A 22,121-nucleotide genomic window follows, 5' to 3' on the forward strand; every position below is an offset into this window, starting at 1 on the left:
AAGGGGCAGGGATAAATGGAGATAGGGGATGTTAGAGGGGTTGAGGGATCAGGTGAGGGACACATGAGGATAAGTGGCAGGGAGCTGGGGGAGAATAGGGACAGGGCCCTACATTCACCCCTTCAGTGTACGTGTGCATAGGGAGAGGGGCTCAGATCCCCCAGATCCTTATCCCACCATGTGTGCCAGGATCTGGGACCTCTTGCCTGTCTAGGGAGTCTGAGACATTCTCCCTGACCCACCTGGTGAGCTGGGATGGACGCCCAGGCCTCTCTGGAGGGGTCTGAGCTCCACTCTCTGCCTCCCTTTATGTGCACCAGGATCTGGGGGATTTCTGCCCATCTATGGGGGTCTGACCCCATCATGTGCCCCAGCTTCTGGAGGGAGCTTATCTTTTGGGGTGGGATCTGAGCCTGTAGCAGGCTGCTGCTGCAAAAGCACCTAATTAGTCCCTGCTCAGCCAGCCCCAATCAGGGGAAATAGATTGGGGCTGGGGAGAAGTCTGGTGCCTGGCCTCTGGAACTGGCCGTACCTGTGGGCCTGCAAGTTGAAGGGCCCTAAAGGCTAGCTAACAGCCAGAGAAAGGGGGGAATGGCCAAAGAAAGGGTATTCTCCAGGCTGGGGTAGACTCCCTGTAAAAGAGGAGAGAGTAAGACCTGTAAAGCTCTGTAAATAGTATCACTGGTGGTGGAAACTTTGTGTGAATAAAAGCCACGGGCGCTGCATCAAAAAAAGGCTCTAGTGCTTTATTGGAACAGCAAAAAGCTTCAGCAAGGGGGGCCCCTCTCCCTTCCACCACGTGAGCTGGGATCTTGGGGAGGTCCCTGCCCTACTCCCTAGCGCCACCCCATCTGAGCCAATATCTGAGGAAGCTCTCTCCCTGTGTGGGGAGTTTAGAACAGGTATGTTTGAAGTATGTACCAAGAACACACTACTGACACTGGTGTGAGGAGATGAGAGTAAGCATGCTTGACCAACCCTCAAGGATCGGTTTTGGGACCAATCTTATTTAACCTTTTTATTACTGACCTTGGCACAAAAAGCAGGAATGTGCTAATAAAGTTTGCGGATGACACAAAGCTAGGGGGTATTGCTAACACAGAGAAGGACCGGGATATCATACAGGAAGATCTGGATGACCTTGTAAACTGGAGTAATAGTAATAGGATGAAATTTAATAGTGAAAAGTGCAAGGTCATGCACTTAGGGATTAATAATAAGAATTTTAGATATACATTGGGGATACATCAGTTGGAAGCAACAGAGGACGAGAAGGACCTTGGAGTATTGGTTGATCACAGGCTGACTATGAGCCGCCAATGTGATATGGCCGTTAAAAAAGCTAATGCTGTTTTAGGATGCATCAGGCGAGGTATTTCCAGCAAAGATAAGGAGGTGTTAGTACTGTTATATAAGGCACTGGTGAGACCTCATCTGGAATACTGTGTGCAGTTCTGGTCTCCCATGTTTAAGAAGGATGAATTCAAACTGGAACAGGTTCAGAGACGGGCTACTAGGATGATCCGAGGAATAGAAAACCTGCCTTATGAAAGGAGACTCAAAGAGCTTGGCTTGTTTAGTCTAGCTAAAAGAAGGCTGAGGGGGGATATGCTTGCTCTTTATAAATATATCAGAGGGATTAATATTAGGGAGGGAGAGGAATTATTTAAGCTTAGTACCAATGTAGACACAAGAACAAATGGGTATAAACTGGACACTAGGAAGTTTAGACTTGAAATTAGACAAAGGTTTCTAACCATTAGAGGAGTGAAGTTCTGGAACAGCCTTCCAAGGGGAGTAGTGGGGGCAAAAGACATATCTGGCTTTAAGACTAAACTTGATAAGTTTATGGAACGGATGGTATGAAGGGATAGCTTAATTTTGGCAAGTGATCTTTGATTATCAGCAGATAAGTATGCCCAGTGGTCTGTGATGGGATGGGATCTGAGTTACTGCAGAGAATTCTTTCCTGAGGGCTGGCTGGTGAGTCTTGCCCACATGCTCAAGGTTTAGCTGATCACCATATTTGAGGTCAGGAAGGAATTTTCCTCCGGGGCAGATTGGCAGAGGCCCTGGAGGTTTTTCGCCTTCCTCTGCAGCTTGGGGCATGGGTCACTTGCTGGTGGATTCTCTGCTTGAGGTCTTCAAAGCACAATTTGAAGACTTTAATAACTCGGACATAGGTTAGGGGTTTGTTATAGAAGTGGATGGGTAGGGTTCTGTGGCCTGCTTTGTGCAGGAGGTCAGACTAGATGATCATATTGGTCCCTTCTGACCCTGAAGTCTATGAGTCTATGAACAGTAGAAACTCTCCTGGACTGTGAAGTGGGGGATGAGAACACCTGCTGACATGAACGGAGCAGTTCACACATCTCATTTTTCAGGCTATATTCATCTCCTTCAGGCAGGGTGGATAAAAATCAATGATTTATTAAAAAAAAATCAGATTTTTTTTTTTGATAAAAATTGCTTTTTTAGGAAAAACCTATCTAAAGGCACATTGTTAAGAGACATTATAGCTCAAAGTTATCTCATCATGGAATAGGGATTATAAATTCTAACTCTATAGTAGGAGACAATATATTCATGTAATGTTTAAGAAAAGTTTTGTAAATGAATTCTAATAGTTCATTGATTAGGGACTCAATCTTACAGGGACTTCTGTATAGATTATTTAGGTTAATCTTTCTATCTACCCAATGGGACTCAATGCTCAGTCTAGAAGATACCATCAGAGATGCTTAGTTTTGCAGTTCTCAAACTGTGGATTTGTGTCTCCAGAGATAACACGCTTGTTAACAGCAAAAATGTTTTTAAATAGAGGTGAGAAATAACAGACCTAAACCCTACTGTCCCTCTGCAAATTTGTGTACACACAGTCAATCCCTTACCTCTCTCTAAAAGTGCAAATTTTCAAAAAGTTCAATGAATAGAAGATTGTTGGGGGCGGCATAGAGCTGGACAAGGAGAAGAAGTCTGGAGATAAATCTAAGAAGGGAGGGGCAGGCAGCAGAAACAAAAGTGAAACTGTTTGAGCAGCATATTCCAGAAGTCTTGAGGTCTTTCTGAGTGTAGCCTTCATTGATTTGAGATCTATCATACCGTTCTCTCACTAGAAGGGAAACCTATCATGGCAGCAGGCCATAAAAGAGACCCAATTTGGGAATATTTTAATGAAGTTCCTCTACCTGCGGGTAAGACAGGCATGCATGCAAAATGCAACCTGTGCAACTAAGAAATGTAAGGCCTGGTTGCCCAAATGAAACATCATCATGAGAAGTGTTCCTTCTCAGGAGGAAGCTGCATTGCAGATGAAAGGAACATGTCTGAACATACAGGATCTGTTATCCATCTGGACGTGGAAGGCCGAAATAGCTGCCAAATGCACCCTTATAGAGGTAACAGCCAAACTCTTTCAGATCTAGAAAATGGTCTAGTATGAAGTCCAGGGTGCTCGCTTTGGAGATGCACCTTTCCTACAATACCAAATGGAGAAGTGCTTCCACTTAGCCAGGTAAGTGTTTCTAGTCAAGAGATTTCCGGTATTCAGAAGCACATTTTGGTCGTAATTCGAGCAGGATTTTTCAAAAAGCTTCAGCCATGAAGCAGCTACACTGCTAAATGGAGAGCTTGGAGGTTCAGATGGAGCAGATGTCTGTGGTCCCCTTGGATTAAGTCTAGATCTAATGGGAGGGTTAGAGGAGAAGTATCAGTGTTGAAGAAGCCATGCCGGTGCTATAAGAATGAGGTGAGCATGGTCGTGTTTTATTCTGAATACTATTCTGGGCAGTAAAGGAACTGAAGGGAAGGTGTATGGAAGGAAATTCTTCCAGGATAGGAGAAAGGCATCTGTCAGTGAACCTTGGCTGAGCCTTCTCCAGGAACAGAGCTGAGGGCATTTTCTGTTGGTTCTTGTTGCAAACAGATCCATTTGAGGAGTTCCCCGCAGATGGAAGATGGACTTGGTTATTTCTGGACGTAATGACCGGTTACACTGATGAGAGAAGGATCTGCTCAGCCGATCTGCTATCACGTTCTGTTTCCCTGAAAGGTAAGCTACTTTGAGATGAACTGAGTGTGTTATACAGAAATCCCAGCGGCAGACTGCCTCCTTGCAGAGTTGGTTTGACCATGCTAGTCCTGGTTTGTTTATGCAAAAAACAGGGTCGCTGAATTGTCTCAGAATCAGTAGATTCTTTCCCACTACGTGGGGGAAGAAGGCCAAACAGGCTCACGTACCGCTCTTAACTCCCTGACACTTATGTGAGACTCTACATCTTGAAGTGACCAAAGGCCCTGCATCTGTGAGGATTCTATATGAGTTCCCCAACCCAGAGAAGATATGTGTCTGACTAGCGTAAGGGTTGGTAGTGGGCAGAGAAAAGGAAACCCCGCACAAGTTTTCAGAGGGTCCATCCACCAATCTAGAGATATCAAGACTAACTTTGACACCTGACCCATTTTGTCCAAATGGGGACAACTTGGAGTAAACATTGATTCTAGCCATGCCTGCAGCTTTCCGAGGCATAGCCTGGCATACTGAACTACATAGGTGCATGCTGCCATATGACCCAGGAGACTCAGGCAGCTGTGTAGTGTTGTGAGAGGGTATGCTTTTATTCGGAGCACTATGTCCTGTAAGGTTTCAAATGGGGCTTGTGGTGGAAAGGCTTTGGCTTTTGTGAGGTCTAAGGCTATGTCTACACTACCACTTATGTTGATATAACTTAAGTCGCTCGGGGGTGTGAATAAGCCACCCCCTGAGCAACATAAGTTACATCAACCTAAGTGCTGGTGTGGACAGCACTATGGTGGTGGGAGAGCGGCTCCACTAGAGAGCTTACAATGGTGCAGCTGCAGTGTAGCTGTAAGTTCTCTAATGTGGCCATAGACTCAGACTGCTCCAGTGAACTCCATTATCTGTACCAGTTTCAGGATTGATTTACTAAGAACCTCAGAGAGTTAAACATGGGCAGGACAGTGGATATGCTGGACAGACCAATCTGTTCAACCAGTCGTCCAGGTACACATGAACATCTAATTTTCAAAGATGCTGGCTGGTCCATAACTTGTGGTGGAGAGGCTGCCTGGAACTATTCTTGGTACCAAGGGATGGTGCTCTCTGTGCTGGTGTCTCTGGTGCACCCTCCATGGCTGTGTCCGACAATGTTGAGGGGAGGACCTGGCTGGAGGGGAAGGCTCCACAGTGACCAGAATGGCCATTGATATAAGTCTGGACCCAATGCTGTGGTTGCTAAATAGCCCATGGTCCCAAGACTCTGATGGGGAGATGTGCTGTGTCCTGGACAAGAGGACATAATTTCCAAGTCTGAGGAAGAGTCAAATGCCCGAGACAAACTAGGGGTTGATGCAGATGGGACTGATGAGAGACAGCCTGAGCCCGGTGATAACAGTACTGCAGAAATCATAGGAGACTCTCCTCTCAACAAGACAGAGGTTTGAGTAATGGTACTGCAGAATCTAGATGTGGTGAGGAATAAGCTGCAGGCACTGGCACCGGCTGCAAGCCTTCTGCAGTTGGTGATATCAGTACTAAGAGGCTAAGGAAGTCTTTTGCAGATGCATGCACTGCCAGGGTGATTGGGATTGGCATCGGCTGCTGAGTCTGCAAGTATCCTTCAAGGAACGGCCTTGACAGACATGGCACAGACTCCGGAGGCAGTGAGACTCCCTTGGGAGGTGATGAGCTTTCCAAGAGTGGTCTCACTCCCAAATGCTTTGCGGAGTTTCTGCTTTGGTATTGCTTCAGTATCAACGCAAAAGAGGTGGAACCTGAAAAAAGGTCTGAGTCTTTTTTTTTGGTACAGGGGAATGGGACTGAGGAACTGCAGACATCTGTTGGGGTACTCCGTAATGAAGATGAAGTACTTGGGGCACTTTACTCCTGTGTACCTCTCTGGTGGAGGCTGAAGTGCTGCTTCCATAAGCAAGAACTTAAGCCATGCCTCCTTATCTCTTTTTGAGTGGGGTTTGAAACTTTTACAGATGAGACACGTGTCACTGATGTGGGATTCTCCTAAGCATTTCAGGCAGGACAGATGCAGGTCACTGACTGGAACAGGATTTGCACAAGTCTTGCAGGACTCAAACCTTGGTGAGCAAGGTATCATTCCAGTACCAGTACTGAAAGAGTACAAAGGGTCAAGAGACCAAAAATGGAAACCTAGCTGTAAACCCATCAAAAGTTGACTAAAACTTACTATACTTAACTATATGCAAAGAAGAATGAGAAAAGTACTTGAATTAATCAAGTCTGCATTTGCACCAACCATCACTGGTGGTAAGATGAGATTGGATAGGGATGGGGACAGCTCTGCTCTCTTATACCATCACACATTGGAATGCAGCAGAGGGCACTCAAGCCACTCCAATAGATAATACAAAGGGGAAAAAACAACAACTGACATCTGTGCCCAAGGCACGCACACACTTACAATGGATATGACAATTACTCAAAGAACTCAAACTTCACAAAGCCAGAAAAAACAGTGTTAAGGTTATGCAGGGGGCGTACCTTAACTATCCCTCTTAAAGTGATGCCCCCAAAACACCCATAACATATTTGCACTCTGCCTTTTCACTCTGTAGGAAAGGAGCTATCCTGCCCTATAGTAAAATACTTAGCCTATTCTTCTGACAGAGTACCACACTTGTATCCTGTGAGTAAGTGTAAAGTGGCTGTTAAATTTCACAACTAAATTTATACTTGTCCTTACCCATCAGTAAACCCACAGACTGCTTTCATGACCCACATGCCTGCTGATAATTCCTGTGTCAAGATTCTCCCCACCCCCCAGTGCCTTGCTACTAAATGGTACATCTACAAAGTACTTAAACACTTGTGGTTGGCCTAAGTCACTGACTTAGGCTTGCAGGGCTGTAAAATTTCTGTGTAGATGTTTGGGCTTAGCCTGGAACCCAAGCCCTTGGACTCCACAAGTGGGGAGGGTCCCTGAGCCCGAAAATCTACACTAAAAGAACAGGAGTACTTGTGGCACCTTAGAGACTAACAAATTTATTTGAGCATAAGCTTTCGTGGGCTACAGCCCACTTCATCAGATGCACAGAATGCAACATATAGTAAGAAGATATATATACATATACAGAGATCGTGTTCTCTGTATGATTGTTAGTCTCTAAGGTGCCACAAGTACTCTTGTTCTTTTTGCGGATACAGGCTAACAAGGCTGCTATTCTGAAACCTAACATCTACACTAATTTTTAGCCCCTGCAGCCCAAGCCTGAGTCAGCTGACCTGGGCCAGCTGCAGCCATGCCTGAGGTCTTCTTTTTCCAGGATAGATGTACCCTAAGACAACCTATCACAATTTTGAAATAAAATGATGCAGCTAGCTCCTCAGGGTTCATATTCTCCCCTTTCCATTACTCATACACAAGGTGAGTGCGAACTTTGATCTCATATGACAATCACAACTCTGTGAGGCTTCTCAAACTAATCCCCATCTCCTCAGCTCAGACACACCCTTTCCAACCTGTCTCACGTACTGCCTCCACTGTTAAACCAGTCAACACAGCTACAACTCACAAACTGAATGCAGCTGCAGAGTATGCAGCTAAATCCCAGTGGCTATTCCCAGCTCCAGGGGACCAGAGTCGAAGTTATATGAGCATGTATCATAACTCTATATTTACTGGTTTTCTGAAGTTTGCTGAACTAAATGTTCTGCAAGGACATGAGCTCCCACTGGGCAGCTTAACTCTGCATTAGTAACATTTTTGGCCATTTTATCTACTGAGTGGCAAAAGGCAGTTTCTCCCTCTTGTGGCTACCATATCCCCATAGGATATAAATAAAATCAATAAAATATATATAGGCTTGTCTACCCATGGAATTGTTCCTGATTAGCTGCATGTGTGTATATTTACTCTGGAATACATTTGTTCCTGTTTAGTTTAATCCACTTTAACACGTGTAGACAAGCCCTTAACAGCAGAATGTCAGATATAAAGAAAAAGCCTGAGATGTGTCCTACTAATCATACTTATCAAGCAAGTAGTAAATGAAGATAGAAGTAGCAGAGAGTTTTATGCTGCCTTAGGAAAGAATCATAGTTAAATTACTCAATTGAAACTGAGAATCTGGTTTAATTACCAGCTCTGTCACAAACTTCTTGTGTGACTTTGGGCAAGTCACTCTGTGCCTCAGTTCTCCAACTGTAAAAGCTTCCCAGGGATTTGGGGAAAATAAAAACTGATTAAAATTTGAGGTGCTCAGATGCTGCGGTGATGAATTAGACTGTACTACAGCTGTGTAGAATATATCCATTATGTATCTATCCATCCAGCAGATAGAGGCATATATAAATATATCAAGAAATTCTGAGATTTTATTTTATTTAAACAGAATATATAGTTACTCAAATACCTCTCACTTTAGTATGTTCCCTCCTGAACTTCATCTATTCATATTATACACTCATGAACATTGCATTTCTTATTTCAAGGAGCAACACACTCTCCTACACTGCAGGTAACTTCAGGAGATAAGTTTTGCATAGAACTTGTAGTGATGACTAAATGAAAAACATTTAATATTAAAATGGTTTCTTTTCCTCAAAAAAGAGCTCCAACCAGCTGGTAGCTGTTTAAATGTTTAACAATTAAAAAAAATAAAAACATGCCAGAAAGCCATTAACAAAATTACCACTTAATATTTTGTTTTAAAATTTATCTGGGCATAATCAGACTGGATCAAATTAAGTTTGCAGCCTGTGAGGTAAAGATACCCTCCATGTTCTAATTTGTGAAGTGTATTTTTCTAGTTAGGTCATATACACTACATATATTCAATTTAAGGTTTCTTCAAATAGAAAAGTTTAAGTTAAAATATCTCAAATCACTAAGTGAACCTGATATTGAGATTTGATACAAACAGTTAAACAAAAAGACAAAGATGTAATAAACGGTGCAAAGTCCATGAATATATTTGTGGTTAATGTTCAACCATTAGTTATAATAATAATGGTAACACCAAGTAATTATTCAAAAAAAAAAAAAAAACAACATACCTCCACACTCTTCTATAAGATTGGCTATGGTCTCCGCTTCATCTTCAGCCATTTTTAATATATTACTTAGTCCATCCAGCACTACTTGTACAACTTGAGCATCTTTTACTGTTAACAAGTTGCAAAAGGGAGGAATTACATTTTGTTGAATTAGATATGCCACCTAGGAAAGAAAACAACATACATAAAATTAAAAAGTAACAGTAAATAGTGTGTGAGAGGTACAAAGATGCAAGAAAAGAAAGAGAAGCTACTGGCACCACAAAAAATGTTTTTAATAGATGAGACAAGAAGGAAAGACTACATGAAATAAGAAAAGAGTTCATTCCAAGTATGTACTGAACAGTATAAGGAAGTTGCCTACCTTACAGTACTATAGGTACTACACTATAAAGGTAAGGCTGTCAAGCAATTAAAAAAAATTAATCGTGATTAGTCTCGCTGTTAATAAAATATTTTGGGGTGTTTTCTACATTTTGAAATATATTGATTTCAATTACAACACAGAATACAAAGTGTACAGTGCTCACTATTTTTATTACAAATATTTGCACTGTAAAAATTATAAAATAAATAGTATTTTTCAATTCCCCCATTACAAGTACTGTAGTACAACCTCTATCATGAAAGTTGAACTCACAAATGTAGAATTATGTACAAAAATAACTGCATGCAAAAAAACCCAATGTAACACCGTAGAGCCTACACATCCACTCAGTCCAACTTCTTGTTCAGCCAATTGCTCAGACAAACAAGTGCATTCACGTTTGTGGGAGATAACGCTGCCCGCTTTTTGTTTATGTCACCTGAAAGTCAGAACAGGCACTCGCATGGCACTGCTGTAGCTGGCATTGCAAGATATTTACTTGCCAAATGTGCTAAAGATTCATATGTCCCTTCATACTTCAAGCACCATTCCAGACAACGTGTCCATGCTGATGACGGGTTCTGCTCGATAACAATCCAAAGCAATATGGACTGATGCATGTTCATTTTCAACATCTGAGTCAGATACCACCAGCAGATGGTTGATTTTCTTTTTTGGTGGTTCCGAAGTTTCTGCATCGGAGTGTTGCTCTTTTAAGACTTCTGAAAGCATACCCCATACCTTGTCCCTCTCAGATTCTGGAAGGCACTTCAGATCCTTAAACCTTGGGTCAAGTGCTGTAGCTATCTTTAGAAATCTCACACTGGTATCTTCTTTGTGTTTTGTCAAATCTGCAGTGAAAGTGTTCTTAAAGCAAACAATATGTGGTGGGTCATCATCTGAGATTGCTAATAACATGAAATATATGGCAGAATGCGGGTAAAAAAGAGCTGGAGAAATACAATTCTCCTCTAAGGAATTCAGTTAAAAAAGTAATGTATTAATTAAATTTGTAAGTAATCAGCATGGAAGCATGTCCTCTAGAATGGTGGCCAAAGCATGATGAGGCATACAAATGTTTAGCATATCTGGCATGTAAATACCTTGCAATGCTGGCTACAAAATTGCCGTGTGAATGCCTGTTCTCACTTTCAGGTCACACTGTAAATAAGAAGAGGGCAGCATTATCTTACATAAATGTACATACATTTCTCTGTCTTAGTGATTGACTGAACAAGAAGCAGGACTGAGTAGACTTATAGGCTCTAAAGCTTTACATTGTTTTGTTTTTGAGTGCAGGTTATGCGACAAAAAATATATACATTTTTAAGTTGCACTTTTCTGATAAAGAGAATGTACTACAGTACTTGTATGAGATGAATTGAAAAATACTATTTCTTTTATCATTTTTACAGTGCAAATATTTGTAATAAAAATATAAAGTGAGCACTGTACACTTTCTATTTTATAACTGAAGTCAATATATTTGAAAATGTAGAAAACATCCAAAACTATTTAAATAAAAATAGTTTTGTTTAATCGCGCGATTAATCACGATTCATTTTCTTAATCGCTTGACAGCCCTGCCTTATAGTTTAATACCTACAGAAATATAAGGTCGGCAACTTTCTTACACTGTTCAGTACATACTTTGAATAAACTTTTTTCTTATTTAATATAGTCTTTCCTTCTTGTCTCTTCCGTATAGTAATATAAGTATTGTTTAACAGTGCAACTAAGGATGCGATTAATTTTATTTAATTAATCACATGCGTTAACTGAGATTAATCGACAGCACTACTTATAAGGAACTATAGAACTGGAGGTTCTTTGAGATGTGTGGCCCGTATCTGTATTCCATTGTGGGTGCAAATATGTTCCATGTGCCCCAAGTTAGAGCATTCTGAAAGCATTGTCTGTTGGTCCACATATGTGCACGGGCTCACCTCGTGCTTCTGACTGAGGAGATAAAAGGGCAGGATGGACTTGCTGCCTCTCCAGTTTCTTCTCTGCCATGAATCAGAGAAGATCTGAAGCAGAGGGGAAGTAGGGTAAGGTAGTGGAATACAGATAGGGACCGTACATCTCAGAGAACCTCCAGTTACTATAAGGTAAACAACTTTCTCTCCTTCCAGTGCGGGTCCTACGTGTATTCCACAGTGGACGACTGACAAGCAATACTCAAATTGTAGGAGGATGCAAAGGTGTAGACAGAAGACCTGAATGAAAGACTGCTTGTATCGAGGCAGTGTCTCACAAATGTGTGGATGGAACTCCATGTAGCTGCCTTGCAGATGTCAAGTAGAGGCACCTCTTGAAGCAATCCCATAGACGTTGCTTGTGCTCTTGTAGAATGAGCTCTTACCCCCAAAGAGGAAGATTAGACAACTGATAGAGCAAATTACAGCCTGAGATCCATTTTGAGATTCTTTGATAGGATACCACCTGACCCCTGACTGTTTCCATCACGGGGACAAAGTCCAGGAGACTTTCTGATTGGTGTTGTTCTCAGTAGGTAAAAGGCGAAGGTGAGTAAAATGGTGCGGAATGGAGTCTTCTTTCTTCTGAGAATGCGTGAGATTTTGGGAAGAACGCAGGTAAGTGATAACTGGTTCTGGTGAAACTCAGATTACTTTGGGAGTTAATTTAAAGGTGGAAACAATGAAACATTGTCCTTATGGAATATAGAAAATACAAATACAGACTACCCCTCTGATACTTGATACCACGCAAGGCACTGCATTTAGCCGTATGGAGTGGAAATCCATCAAACTCATGAAGAAACTTGCACAAATACAGACAGATATCTTCCTTTCCAAATGCAAATGGATGGACATCATACCAAATGGACTAAAGGTAAAAAATCCACTGCTATCTACATACTACACAGACCACAGTGAGAGACTATGCCATACTCTATCAAAGAAACTGAGGAACCACCTGATCAGCATCCTATACAGCAAACAGGAAATCATCAAAAAAGAGCTCTCCAACCTGGAGACTCTCATAATATAACCCAACTTCCATACAAATGGACTTCACTAAAATAAGACAGGCGATCTACAGTACTCACTTCACCTCTCTACAAAGGAAAAAGGATTGTAAGCTGTCTAAACTCCTACCTGCCACATGGGGCCACAACCGTGGTACCTCTAACCCACCCAGCAATATCGTCAATCTATCGAACTGCACACTTAGCTCAGAAGAAAAGTCTGTCCTATTTTGGGGACTCTCTTTCTGCCCTGCCACTCCCACCAACGTGATACAGTTCTGCGGCAATCTGGAAGCCTACTTCCGTCATCTCCGACTCAATGAATACTTTCAGGATAACAATGAACAGCCCATTGATACACAGTTACCCTCCCACCAACAGCACAAGAAGAAGAACTCCACATGGACTCCTCCTGAGGGTTGAAATGACAGTCTGGACCAATACATAGAATGCTTCCGCCGATGTGCACAGGCAGAAATTATGGAAAAACCAACATTGCTTGCCTCGTAACTTAAGTCGTGCAGAACGCAATGCCATCCACAGCCTCAGAAACCACCCTGATATTGTAATCAAAAGAGGCTGATAAAGGAGGTGCTGTTGTCATCATGAACAGGTCTGACTACCAAAAGGAGGCCGCCAGACAACTCTCCAATACCAAATTCTACAGACCACTTTCCTCAGATCCCACTGAGGAATACACTAAGAAACTGCACCATCTACTCAGGACACTCCCTACACTAACACCGGAACAAATCAACATACCCTTAGAATAACCCTGGTCAGGGCTCTATCTACTACCCAAGATCCACAAACCTGGAAATCCTGGACGCCCCATCATCTCGGGCATTGGCACTCTCACAGAAGGACTGTCTGGCTATGTGGACTCTCTACTCAGACCCTACGCCACCAGCACTCCCAGCTATGTCCATAACACCACTGATTTCCTGAGGAAACTACAATGCATTGGTGACCTTCCAGAAAACACCATCCTAGCCACCATGATATAGAGGCTCTCTACACAAACATCCCACACACTGATGGAATACAAGCTGTCAGGAACAGTATCCCTGATGATGCCACAGCACACAACTATTTCAAATTTGATGACAATATATATCTCCAGATCAGTGGCATCGCTATGGGCACCCACATGGCCCCACAATATGCCAACATTTTTATGGCTGACCTGGAACAACGCTTCCTCTGCTCTCATCCACTCACGCCCCTTCTCTACCTACGCTACATTGATGACATCATCATCTGGACTCATGGGAAGGAGACTCTGGAAAAATTCCACCCCAATTTCAACAGCTTCCACCCTACCATCAACCTCAGCCTGGACCAATCTACACGGGAGGTCCACTTCCTAGACACCACGGTGCAAATAAGTGATGGTCACATTAACACCACCCTATACCGAAAACCTACCGACCACTATGCCTACCTTCATGCCTCCAGCTTCCATCCCAGGCACACCACACAATCCATTGTCTACAGCCAAGCACTGAGGTACAACCATATCTGCTCTAACCCCTCAGACTGAGACCAACACCTACAAAATCTCCATCAAACATTCTCAAAACTACAATACCCGCACAATGAAATAAGGAAACAGATCAGCAGAGCCAGACGTGTACCCAGAAGCCTCCTACTGCAAGACAAACCCAAGAAAGAAACCAGCAGGACTCCACTGGCCAGCTAAAACCCCTCCAACGCATCATCAGGGATCTACAATCCATCCTGGACAATGATCCCACACTTTCACAGGCCTTGGGTGGCAGGCCAGTCCTCGCCCACAGACAACCTGCCAACCTGAAGCATATTCTCACCAGTAACTGCACACTGCACCATAGTAATTCTAACTCAGGAATCAATCCACGCAACAAACCTCGATGCCAACTCTGCCCACGTATCTACACCAGCGACACCATCACAGGACCTAACCAGATCAGCCACACTATCACCGGTTCATTCACCTGCACGTCCACCAATGTAATATATGCCATCATATGCCAGCAATGCCCCTCTGCTATGTACATCAGCCAAACTGGACAGTCTCTACGGAAAAGGATAAATGGACACAAATCAGATATTAGGAATGGCAATATACAAAAACCTGTAGGAGAACACTTCAACCTCCCTGGCCACACTATAGCAGATCTTAAGGTGGCCATCTTGCAGCAAAAAAACTTCAGGACTAGACTTCAGAGAGAAACTGCTGAGCTTCAGTTCATCTGCAAATTTGACACCATCAGCTCAGGATTAAACAAAGACTGTGAATGGCTTGCCAACTACAAAACCAGTTTCTCCTCTCTTGGTTTTCACACCTTAGCTGCTAGAAGAGGGCCTCATCCTCCCTGATTGAACTAACCTTGTTATCTCTAGCCTGCTTCTTGCTTGCTTATATATATCTGCCCCTGGAAATTTCCACTACATGCATCTGATGAAGTGGGTATTCACTCATGAAAGCTCATGCTCCAAAACGTCTGTCAGTCTATAAGGTGCCACAAGACTCTCTGCTGCTTTTACAGATCCAGACTAACACGGCTACCCCTCTGATACTCGACAGCATAAGGAAAAACTGCCTTTGAAGTTCCAAATACACCAACCCTCCTGTCTGAGGTGATGGCTACCAGGAATGTGACTTTCATGGATAGGAGAGAGAACAAGAAGCTAATTGTTCAAAATGAGGCTTAGTGAGTATTGAGAGGACAAGTTTCAAGTCCCACTAAGAAGTTGGTGGCTATTCCCCCAGCCCCCGTTTTTGTTTTAAATAGGCAGAAAGATGCTGATTAGGCCTTTCCCAGAATCTGCGAGTCATTGGGGGCACGAAGACTCAGTAGCCCTGTAAAGATGGATGGTATGCACTGATTGCTGCCAAATGGATCCAGCTGAAGGATAAACCTGCTGTGTTTAAGGAAAGAGCATATCCCAGAACGAGAAGAATAAATACCGCTTCTGAGGACATACTCAAATAGAAAAATGCTTCTACTTAGCTAGATAACATTTTCTAGTGGAATCCTTCCTACTGTTAGAAAAGATTCTTTATCGCTTCAGAACATGATTGCTCTAAGAATGATGCCCATCCACAAAACAGGCTCTGAGAGGAAGCAGACATGGGTTGGTATGATTGATCTTGCAATTCCTTTGGGTAAGGAGATCAAGAAAAGTAGGAATAACGATTGGTACCAGTGACGACATGTGCAGGAGGTTAGGGAACCAAAGCTGTCTGGGCTAGTTAGTTGGAGGCCATGAGAATAACCCATGCCCTGTCTTGCCAAATTCTGCACTAAACTTGAGGCAGGAGTGGTAGTGGAGGGTAGATATAGTTCAAGTGGTCTGACCATAGGAGGAGTAGAGCATCGCCCAGGGCTCCTATGGAACAGTATATTATACATTTCCTGTTTGCTTGGGAGGCTAACAGGTGCCTGGTGGTGGTCCAAAGAACAAAAATATTGTACACCACAGAGTCATATAGCTCCCACTTGTGACCGACAGCAAAGTGGCTGTTGAGAGAGTCCACTATCACATGGTTTCCTGGGAGACAGATTGCTGACAGAGTAATTGGATTACTAAGGCACCTGTTCCACAGACATACTGCTTCTGCACACAGGAGGATGGATCTCACTCCTCCCTATTTATTGATGTGAAAGACAGTTATGTTCGACATTATGAGGACATGGTGACCTTAACAGGACAAAAGTTTCACAAGTCCTTTGAACTGTTTGCAGTCCTAGAACACGGGTGTGCCTCCTGGACTCTTCAGATGTCCAGGTGCCTTTTGCTATATGGCTGTTCATATGGGCTTCCCAACCCAACAATGATGCATTGGTAATGATCATCCTGTCCAGTATGGAGGCGAGGAAGGGAGCGCTGATGAACACCTGATGGTGATTCTTCCCCTTAACAGGGACAATATCACTTTGGTGTCAACAGTCACTATGGTACTCATGGACTCATGGTGAGAATACAAGTTGAAGTCATACTTGTAAGTAACAAAGATGAAGGACTGCAAATGGTGTGACAAAAGTATGAGACCATATAGCTTAGGAAAGACTGCTCTGGACGGGTACTCTGGGGCTGTTTTCATAGCCTGAAACCTGTCCTTCAGCAGGTAAGCTGTTGCTATGATTGAATTTAAGGATGCCCTGATAAAGTTTCTGTAGCTGTGAGAATGGATTTTTCAGTGTTTGTGCTGACCCCCCAAAAAGGAGAGGAGTTACAGTATTGTCAAAGTCGATGCAGAGGCCTCTTGGTGTGACATGGCGACAAGAGGACAGTCATCGAGGTAAGGGAGAACAGTGAAACCATGGCATCTAATATAGGCTGCTACAACAGAGAACATCTTGGGGTAAAGACACTGGGGCAATGCTGAAAGGGAATACTCTGTATTGAATGTGGTTGGAATTCACCATGAATTCGAGAATGTGTCTGGGAGTGGAGTGGATGTCCACATGAAAGTAAGAGTCCTTAATATCAAGAGCTGGAAATCACATCTCTTTTTGCAGGAATGGAAATCATAGATGCCATCATCATCATTCAAAACCTGAGTTTGTAAATAAAGTGGTTGAAATTATAAAGGTCAAGAATGGGTCTCCAAAGCTGCCTATGTTCTATGAACTATGTTGAGTAAAAACCACTTCCTCAGTACTGAAGAGGAACCTACTCTATTGCTCCTTGCTGTATGAGAAATTCTACTTCTTGTTTGAGAATATTCTCATTAGAGTGGCCCTCCTTAGAGAGGTTGGGAAAGGGGTTTTTGGAGGGGGCAGGGACAAACTATCATATAGCTAGAATGAATGACGTTCAGCACCCATTTATCTGTTGTTATTGCACTCCAGCTGTTGAAAGTGTGCTAGATGACCCCCAAACGGTGTATGAAAGTCAGGTTTTGGACTCAGTGGTTGCAGCTTTCAAGCTCCCATCAAAAATAACGTTTAAGCCGAGGACTGGGACTAGGATGAGGAATCTGCTGCAGAAGCTGCAGGGAAATGAGTCTTTTAAAACCTCTACCTTCTCTGGTGGAAGTACTACTGAGCCATCTGTCTAGGCTAGTCTGTCAGTAGATGGGGCAGATATATATATTTCCAGGGTGCCGAGAGTGACCCTGGAACCCTTTAAAATCCGTAAGAACTCATCTGTCTTCTGATTAAACAGATGCGACTCAACTGTGTGCTCGACCCCAAAGTATGGACCCACAACTCCACGCATTACAATGGCAGTATTCGTTGCCCTGGAAGATGTATCAGCTGCATCTACTGCTGATTAGAGAGTGGGCCTGGAAATTATTTTTGTCTTCTTCTAGGAGAGCCTGGAAACAAGCTCTGTCCTGATGTGGGAGACTGTCAGTAAATTCTGTGACTCTGAATAGTTCAGAAGTCATTCTTAGCCATAACTGCTAGCTAGATGGCTATCCAGAACCGGAGGCTAGAAGAAAAAATTTTTTTCCCCCAATAAGTCAAGATGCTTGCCCTCCTTGCCAGTCAGGATAGACTGGGGGTGTTGATGCCGACATCTCTCCATCGTGGCCTGGATAACTAAATTTAGGAGCAGTGTGAGAAAACAGAAATTTTGCTCCTTTGGCTGGAACATACTATGGTTTCTCTGTTCTTCTGGGGTATGGGCACAGTTAGCTAGAATATGCCAGACTGTCCTAGATGGTTCCAGGATGGCTTCATTAACAGAAATGCTATTCACTGGAGCCAGGGGACTGAAAGATGTCCAGGAGCTTGTGTTGAGGATCTTGAACCTCCTCAGAGGAACCTGTAGTTCCCCTCCAATTCTGCAAAGAATTAGTGGAACTGCTGATAGTCATCGGGGGGAATGGAAACATTGGAATCACTGCCTCTTCTGGAGACAAAGATGGCACCCTAGAATTATAAAAACTATTACAGGCATCTAAATATATTCACAGATAAAGGAGAAAGCTGAAACTTCGGACACTGGAGGTTCTGACCCCGAACATGCGGCGGTGAGAAGGAACTGGAGAGGTGGTTGGTCTGTTCCCACATCCCTTATCTCCTTGGTCAGAAGCACTAGGCGAACCAGGGCACGTAGAGACCAACGGACACTGCTTTCAAAATTCTCCAGCTTTGGGAGCATGCATACTCACAGAGACAAGCACTTGAAGAAACTAGTTTAGAAACTAGTGCTTTTAGTTCAGTACAGAACATTTTAAAAAAATCATAATTAAATTAAATTTATAATTTTTATGCTGCATAAAATAAAATGTTTTAAATTTAGATTACACAATGAAAGGCACTGACTATTGCATTTTGATACACTCCAACCCAATCAAATAAGTTTTAGCCTGATCTTTTTGAAGCAGGACATAAACAATCTAGATTTTGTGTCCAGATTTTATTGCAATTTGGAGACTGCTTCCCACCCAATTTACCTGGTATGCCCTGTTGCCACAGTAATTTCAATGACAGACTGTGACAGAAGTTGGATGAATAAAAAAACAGCAAATAAAAAAAAACATCCTTTAATGGTTCACACTTATTTTTTGTACTCTTTGTTCACAGCAAGAGTACAGGTACATACAGCTCAAGAATATTAATGAAGACTGAATGCAACTATTCAGATAAATACTGGGGTGTACTGCAGTGCAATATAACTAATTTTAATCCCTCAAAATTTGTCACCACTGATACTGCTACTCTTGGAAACCAGAGTATGATCTTCCATCTCTGTTTCCCTTAATCACTGTAAATCAATGAAAGGAGGAGTCTGGAGAGACTATTTTGGCAGGTAATTTAAATTACTGAATCCCCACCTGTAACATGTCAAATCCACTCAAGGAAGGAAAGGTAAGAAGTAAACTAATTTTGGAAAAAAAATTAACTTACTTGATCTTTTCTTCCACTGATTGTTAAGTTGCTTATAGCCCAAGCAGCTTCTTTCTGAGTACCAAAATCACCCTAAAATATAATAATAGTTGGCTGTACATTATTTGGAATCACAAAAAAGTAGGACTGGAAGGGACCTCGAGAAGTCATCTAGCCCATCCCCCCAGGCCAACCCAGGACTCTAGATATACCTAGACTATTACTGACAGATGTTTGTCTAACCTGTTCTTAAAAACCTCCAATGGTAGGGATTCCACAGTGTACCTTCCACGTTGTGTCCACATTAGTTTAAGTTGAAGTAAAAAAAAAAAAAAAAAAAAAAAAAAAAAAAAAAAAAAAAAAAAAAGGAAGGAAGAAAAATCTTGTAAAATGCTAGGACCTAGTGAGGGAGAGGAGGGAGTTTGTTTTCCCCAACACTACTTTCATACTTCTGCTCTTCTACCTCCTGCAACCCACCATAGCTATGTGCTCACTGTTCCACTTGCACAGCCTTCAGCTACAAGACAGAGGAAAACAGTTTAGACCCAGAACAGAGAACTGCAAAAACAATGGGAAGTAGTAAGTAGTAATTGTAGCATTATCCCCTTCCACTCTATACTAGCAGCCTGTAACAGACATAGCAATTAAGAGACATTGCACTGTGTTAATTTTGATATACCATATTGTTTTAGAACCTGAGAGACAGCTTTTGGTCTCGGTGAGCTTTTAGCCTACTCAATCTATTAATTTAACCCCCCAAAAACCTAGATTTAATAGAAAATTATGCTTCCTTTATGGAATTCTGTTCTCAGGATGTACAACATATTGATAGTAACTAAGCTACAAATCTGTGCTTGTAATTCTACATGCTGCTAGTAAGGGACTCATGATCATCTTTTCACTCCTTATTCCTCCCACTTGTGACTTTGTCCTCCTGTGCTGTAACCTCCTATTCGCTCCATTAACCAGGAGGTTAATCCCCTTAGTCTTCTGTCACTGGTAGACTAAAAATAAATTAGGAAAAAAACAAAACAAAACACACTAAGCAAGACAAAAACTGACCCTGCACTTGGCATTCCACACATATACTCAACCATCATTTTTAAGCCTTAGTACTACAGTAGCAAGCCTCTTCCCTCCAGCAATTAGATATTGATATGGGGTGATGGGAAGTGAAAGCATCCTGGAATGTCTAACAGCTGCTATGATTCCCCACCCCCACCCACCAGGGAGGAATGAACATATATGTGGAGTTCCATACCTACAGCAGGGAGAGGTGCTAGCAGACAACTATCACAAATATATAGTTACTTCTATTACACATATCTACTTTTGTTAAATTACAGTGGTAAAAATTTAAAATGGGACATCATCTGTTCTGTGGCCTACTGCTCCAGGCCATGATTAATTTGGGATTACTCTGCTGGAAGTAGGTATGTATGGCAACCTAAGCAACTGGAGACAACTGAGTTTGCAAATGTCATCACTGAAGAATTCCTTATAATGTTTCCAAGGAAAGAAAAGAGGCAGAAGAAAATCTTCAATATTAAATAGAATGCTTCAACATTCAACAAAGTATTCAACTAAAAATTATTATACTGATTCCTGACTCTCATGAAGTCTGCTGAAAACCTCAGACGTTTGAGTATAGGCTCATTCTCACCTCTTCCTTCTACAAGGAAGAGCAGAACTATGCCACAATAACTTCTGAATGGCTGTAGTTATTTTATTAAAAATTAATGTAATGAGATTTAGAATAGTAAGAAGCTAGTTCTCAAAAGGTCATTTCCCTAAACTATTTTTCCCCTATGGATTAGACAAGCATTGACGTATGAAGTGAAATTTAGACTTGCATTAACTAAAGTATTATGCTTTAATTAGTGATATAGGCAAATTTGCTTTTTACTCTTAGTTCAAACCAAATCTCAAAACAGATTTACAATAAAGTCTATAGGTAATTGTCAGCAATTCAATAACAGCCCTGCTTTTTCCTCTTGCCAACAGTACAGAATCAAATATTTGTTATCCCACCTTATCTAAAAGGTGTATTATCATTGGAACAAGGTTAGCATCTATCACCGCCTGAACTTGCTGCTGGTTTCCTGCAGTGATGTTAGATAGGAACCATACGGCTTCCTGCAGGAAGGAAAAAAAAAGAAAGCTTTAAAAAAAAAAATTGAAAAAATATTTGAATATTCTATTTCCATTCCAGCAAGATTTCATGCATTTATGATTCTAGTAAAATCAAATTCTGGAGTTGAAAACATACTTTCAAACAATACAATTAGAGATTTAAATAGTGTCGTTCTGTATGTAGTTGCATTAAGAATCATAATAATCCAATTAGAGACAAGGTGGGTAAGGGTAACATTTATTGGAGCTATTTCTATTGGCGAAATTTTCAGGCTGTCTCAACTCCTTCACTAACAGAAAAATTGGTCCAATAAAAGATATTACCTCACCCCACCGCACGTAGTCACCCTAATATCCTGGGACCATCATGGCTACAACACTGCAAACAACAACCCAATTAGGTACATTAAAAGGAGAGGGCAACAAAGGTTGGGACTAACTCCATCAAGGTGATTTTTACAATGGGAGACCAAACAGGATTATTGCCATCTTCTCTAAACCCATAGATTAACTGGTATTTTTTGCCTAGAAATATATCACAACCCCAGTAAATCCTCACAGTTTATTCCATATCCTGGAAGTCCATTAATAATAGCAGCATTATTTTCAGCAGAGGGCTGAATGGGCTCCAAAGAGTTATACCTCACATCGCTCGACAGCCAGTGACAAAGGCCTTCTTTTCTCCTTACCCCCTGAAGGTCTGTTCCTCCTTGTCCCTGTTCTGAACTATCCAGAAAATGTGTGTTCACT

The 22,121-nt window shown here is 42.1% G+C and overlaps 1 protein-coding gene across 2 annotated transcripts in view; it reads right to left on the reverse strand.

The window, feature by feature from the left end:
• The window catches only part of KPNA4 (karyopherin subunit alpha 4), a 62,773-nt gene that overhangs the window by 4,914 nt on the left and 35,738 nt on the right, over positions 1–22,121 (reverse strand). The window contains exons 13-15 of one of the 2 annotated variants that reach the window (XM_050965980.1): positions 21,270–21,374; positions 19,260–19,313; positions 9,050–9,212 (exon numbers count right to left, since the gene is read on the reverse strand). In XM_050965980.1, the coding sequence (XP_050821937.1) occupies positions 9,050–9,212; positions 19,260–19,313; positions 21,270–21,374 (322 nt within the window). Of the gene's footprint in view, positions 1–9,049; positions 9,213–19,259; positions 19,332–21,269; positions 21,375–22,121 lie in introns of both variants that reach the window. The other variant, XM_050965979.1, reaches the window with a different exon arrangement.

The sequence above is a fragment of the Gopherus flavomarginatus genome, chromosome 8, assembly GCF_025201925.1.
Source record: "Gopherus flavomarginatus isolate rGopFla2 chromosome 8, rGopFla2.mat.asm, whole genome shotgun sequence".
Taxonomy (NCBI): Eukaryota; Metazoa; Chordata; order Testudines; family Testudinidae; genus Gopherus; species Gopherus flavomarginatus.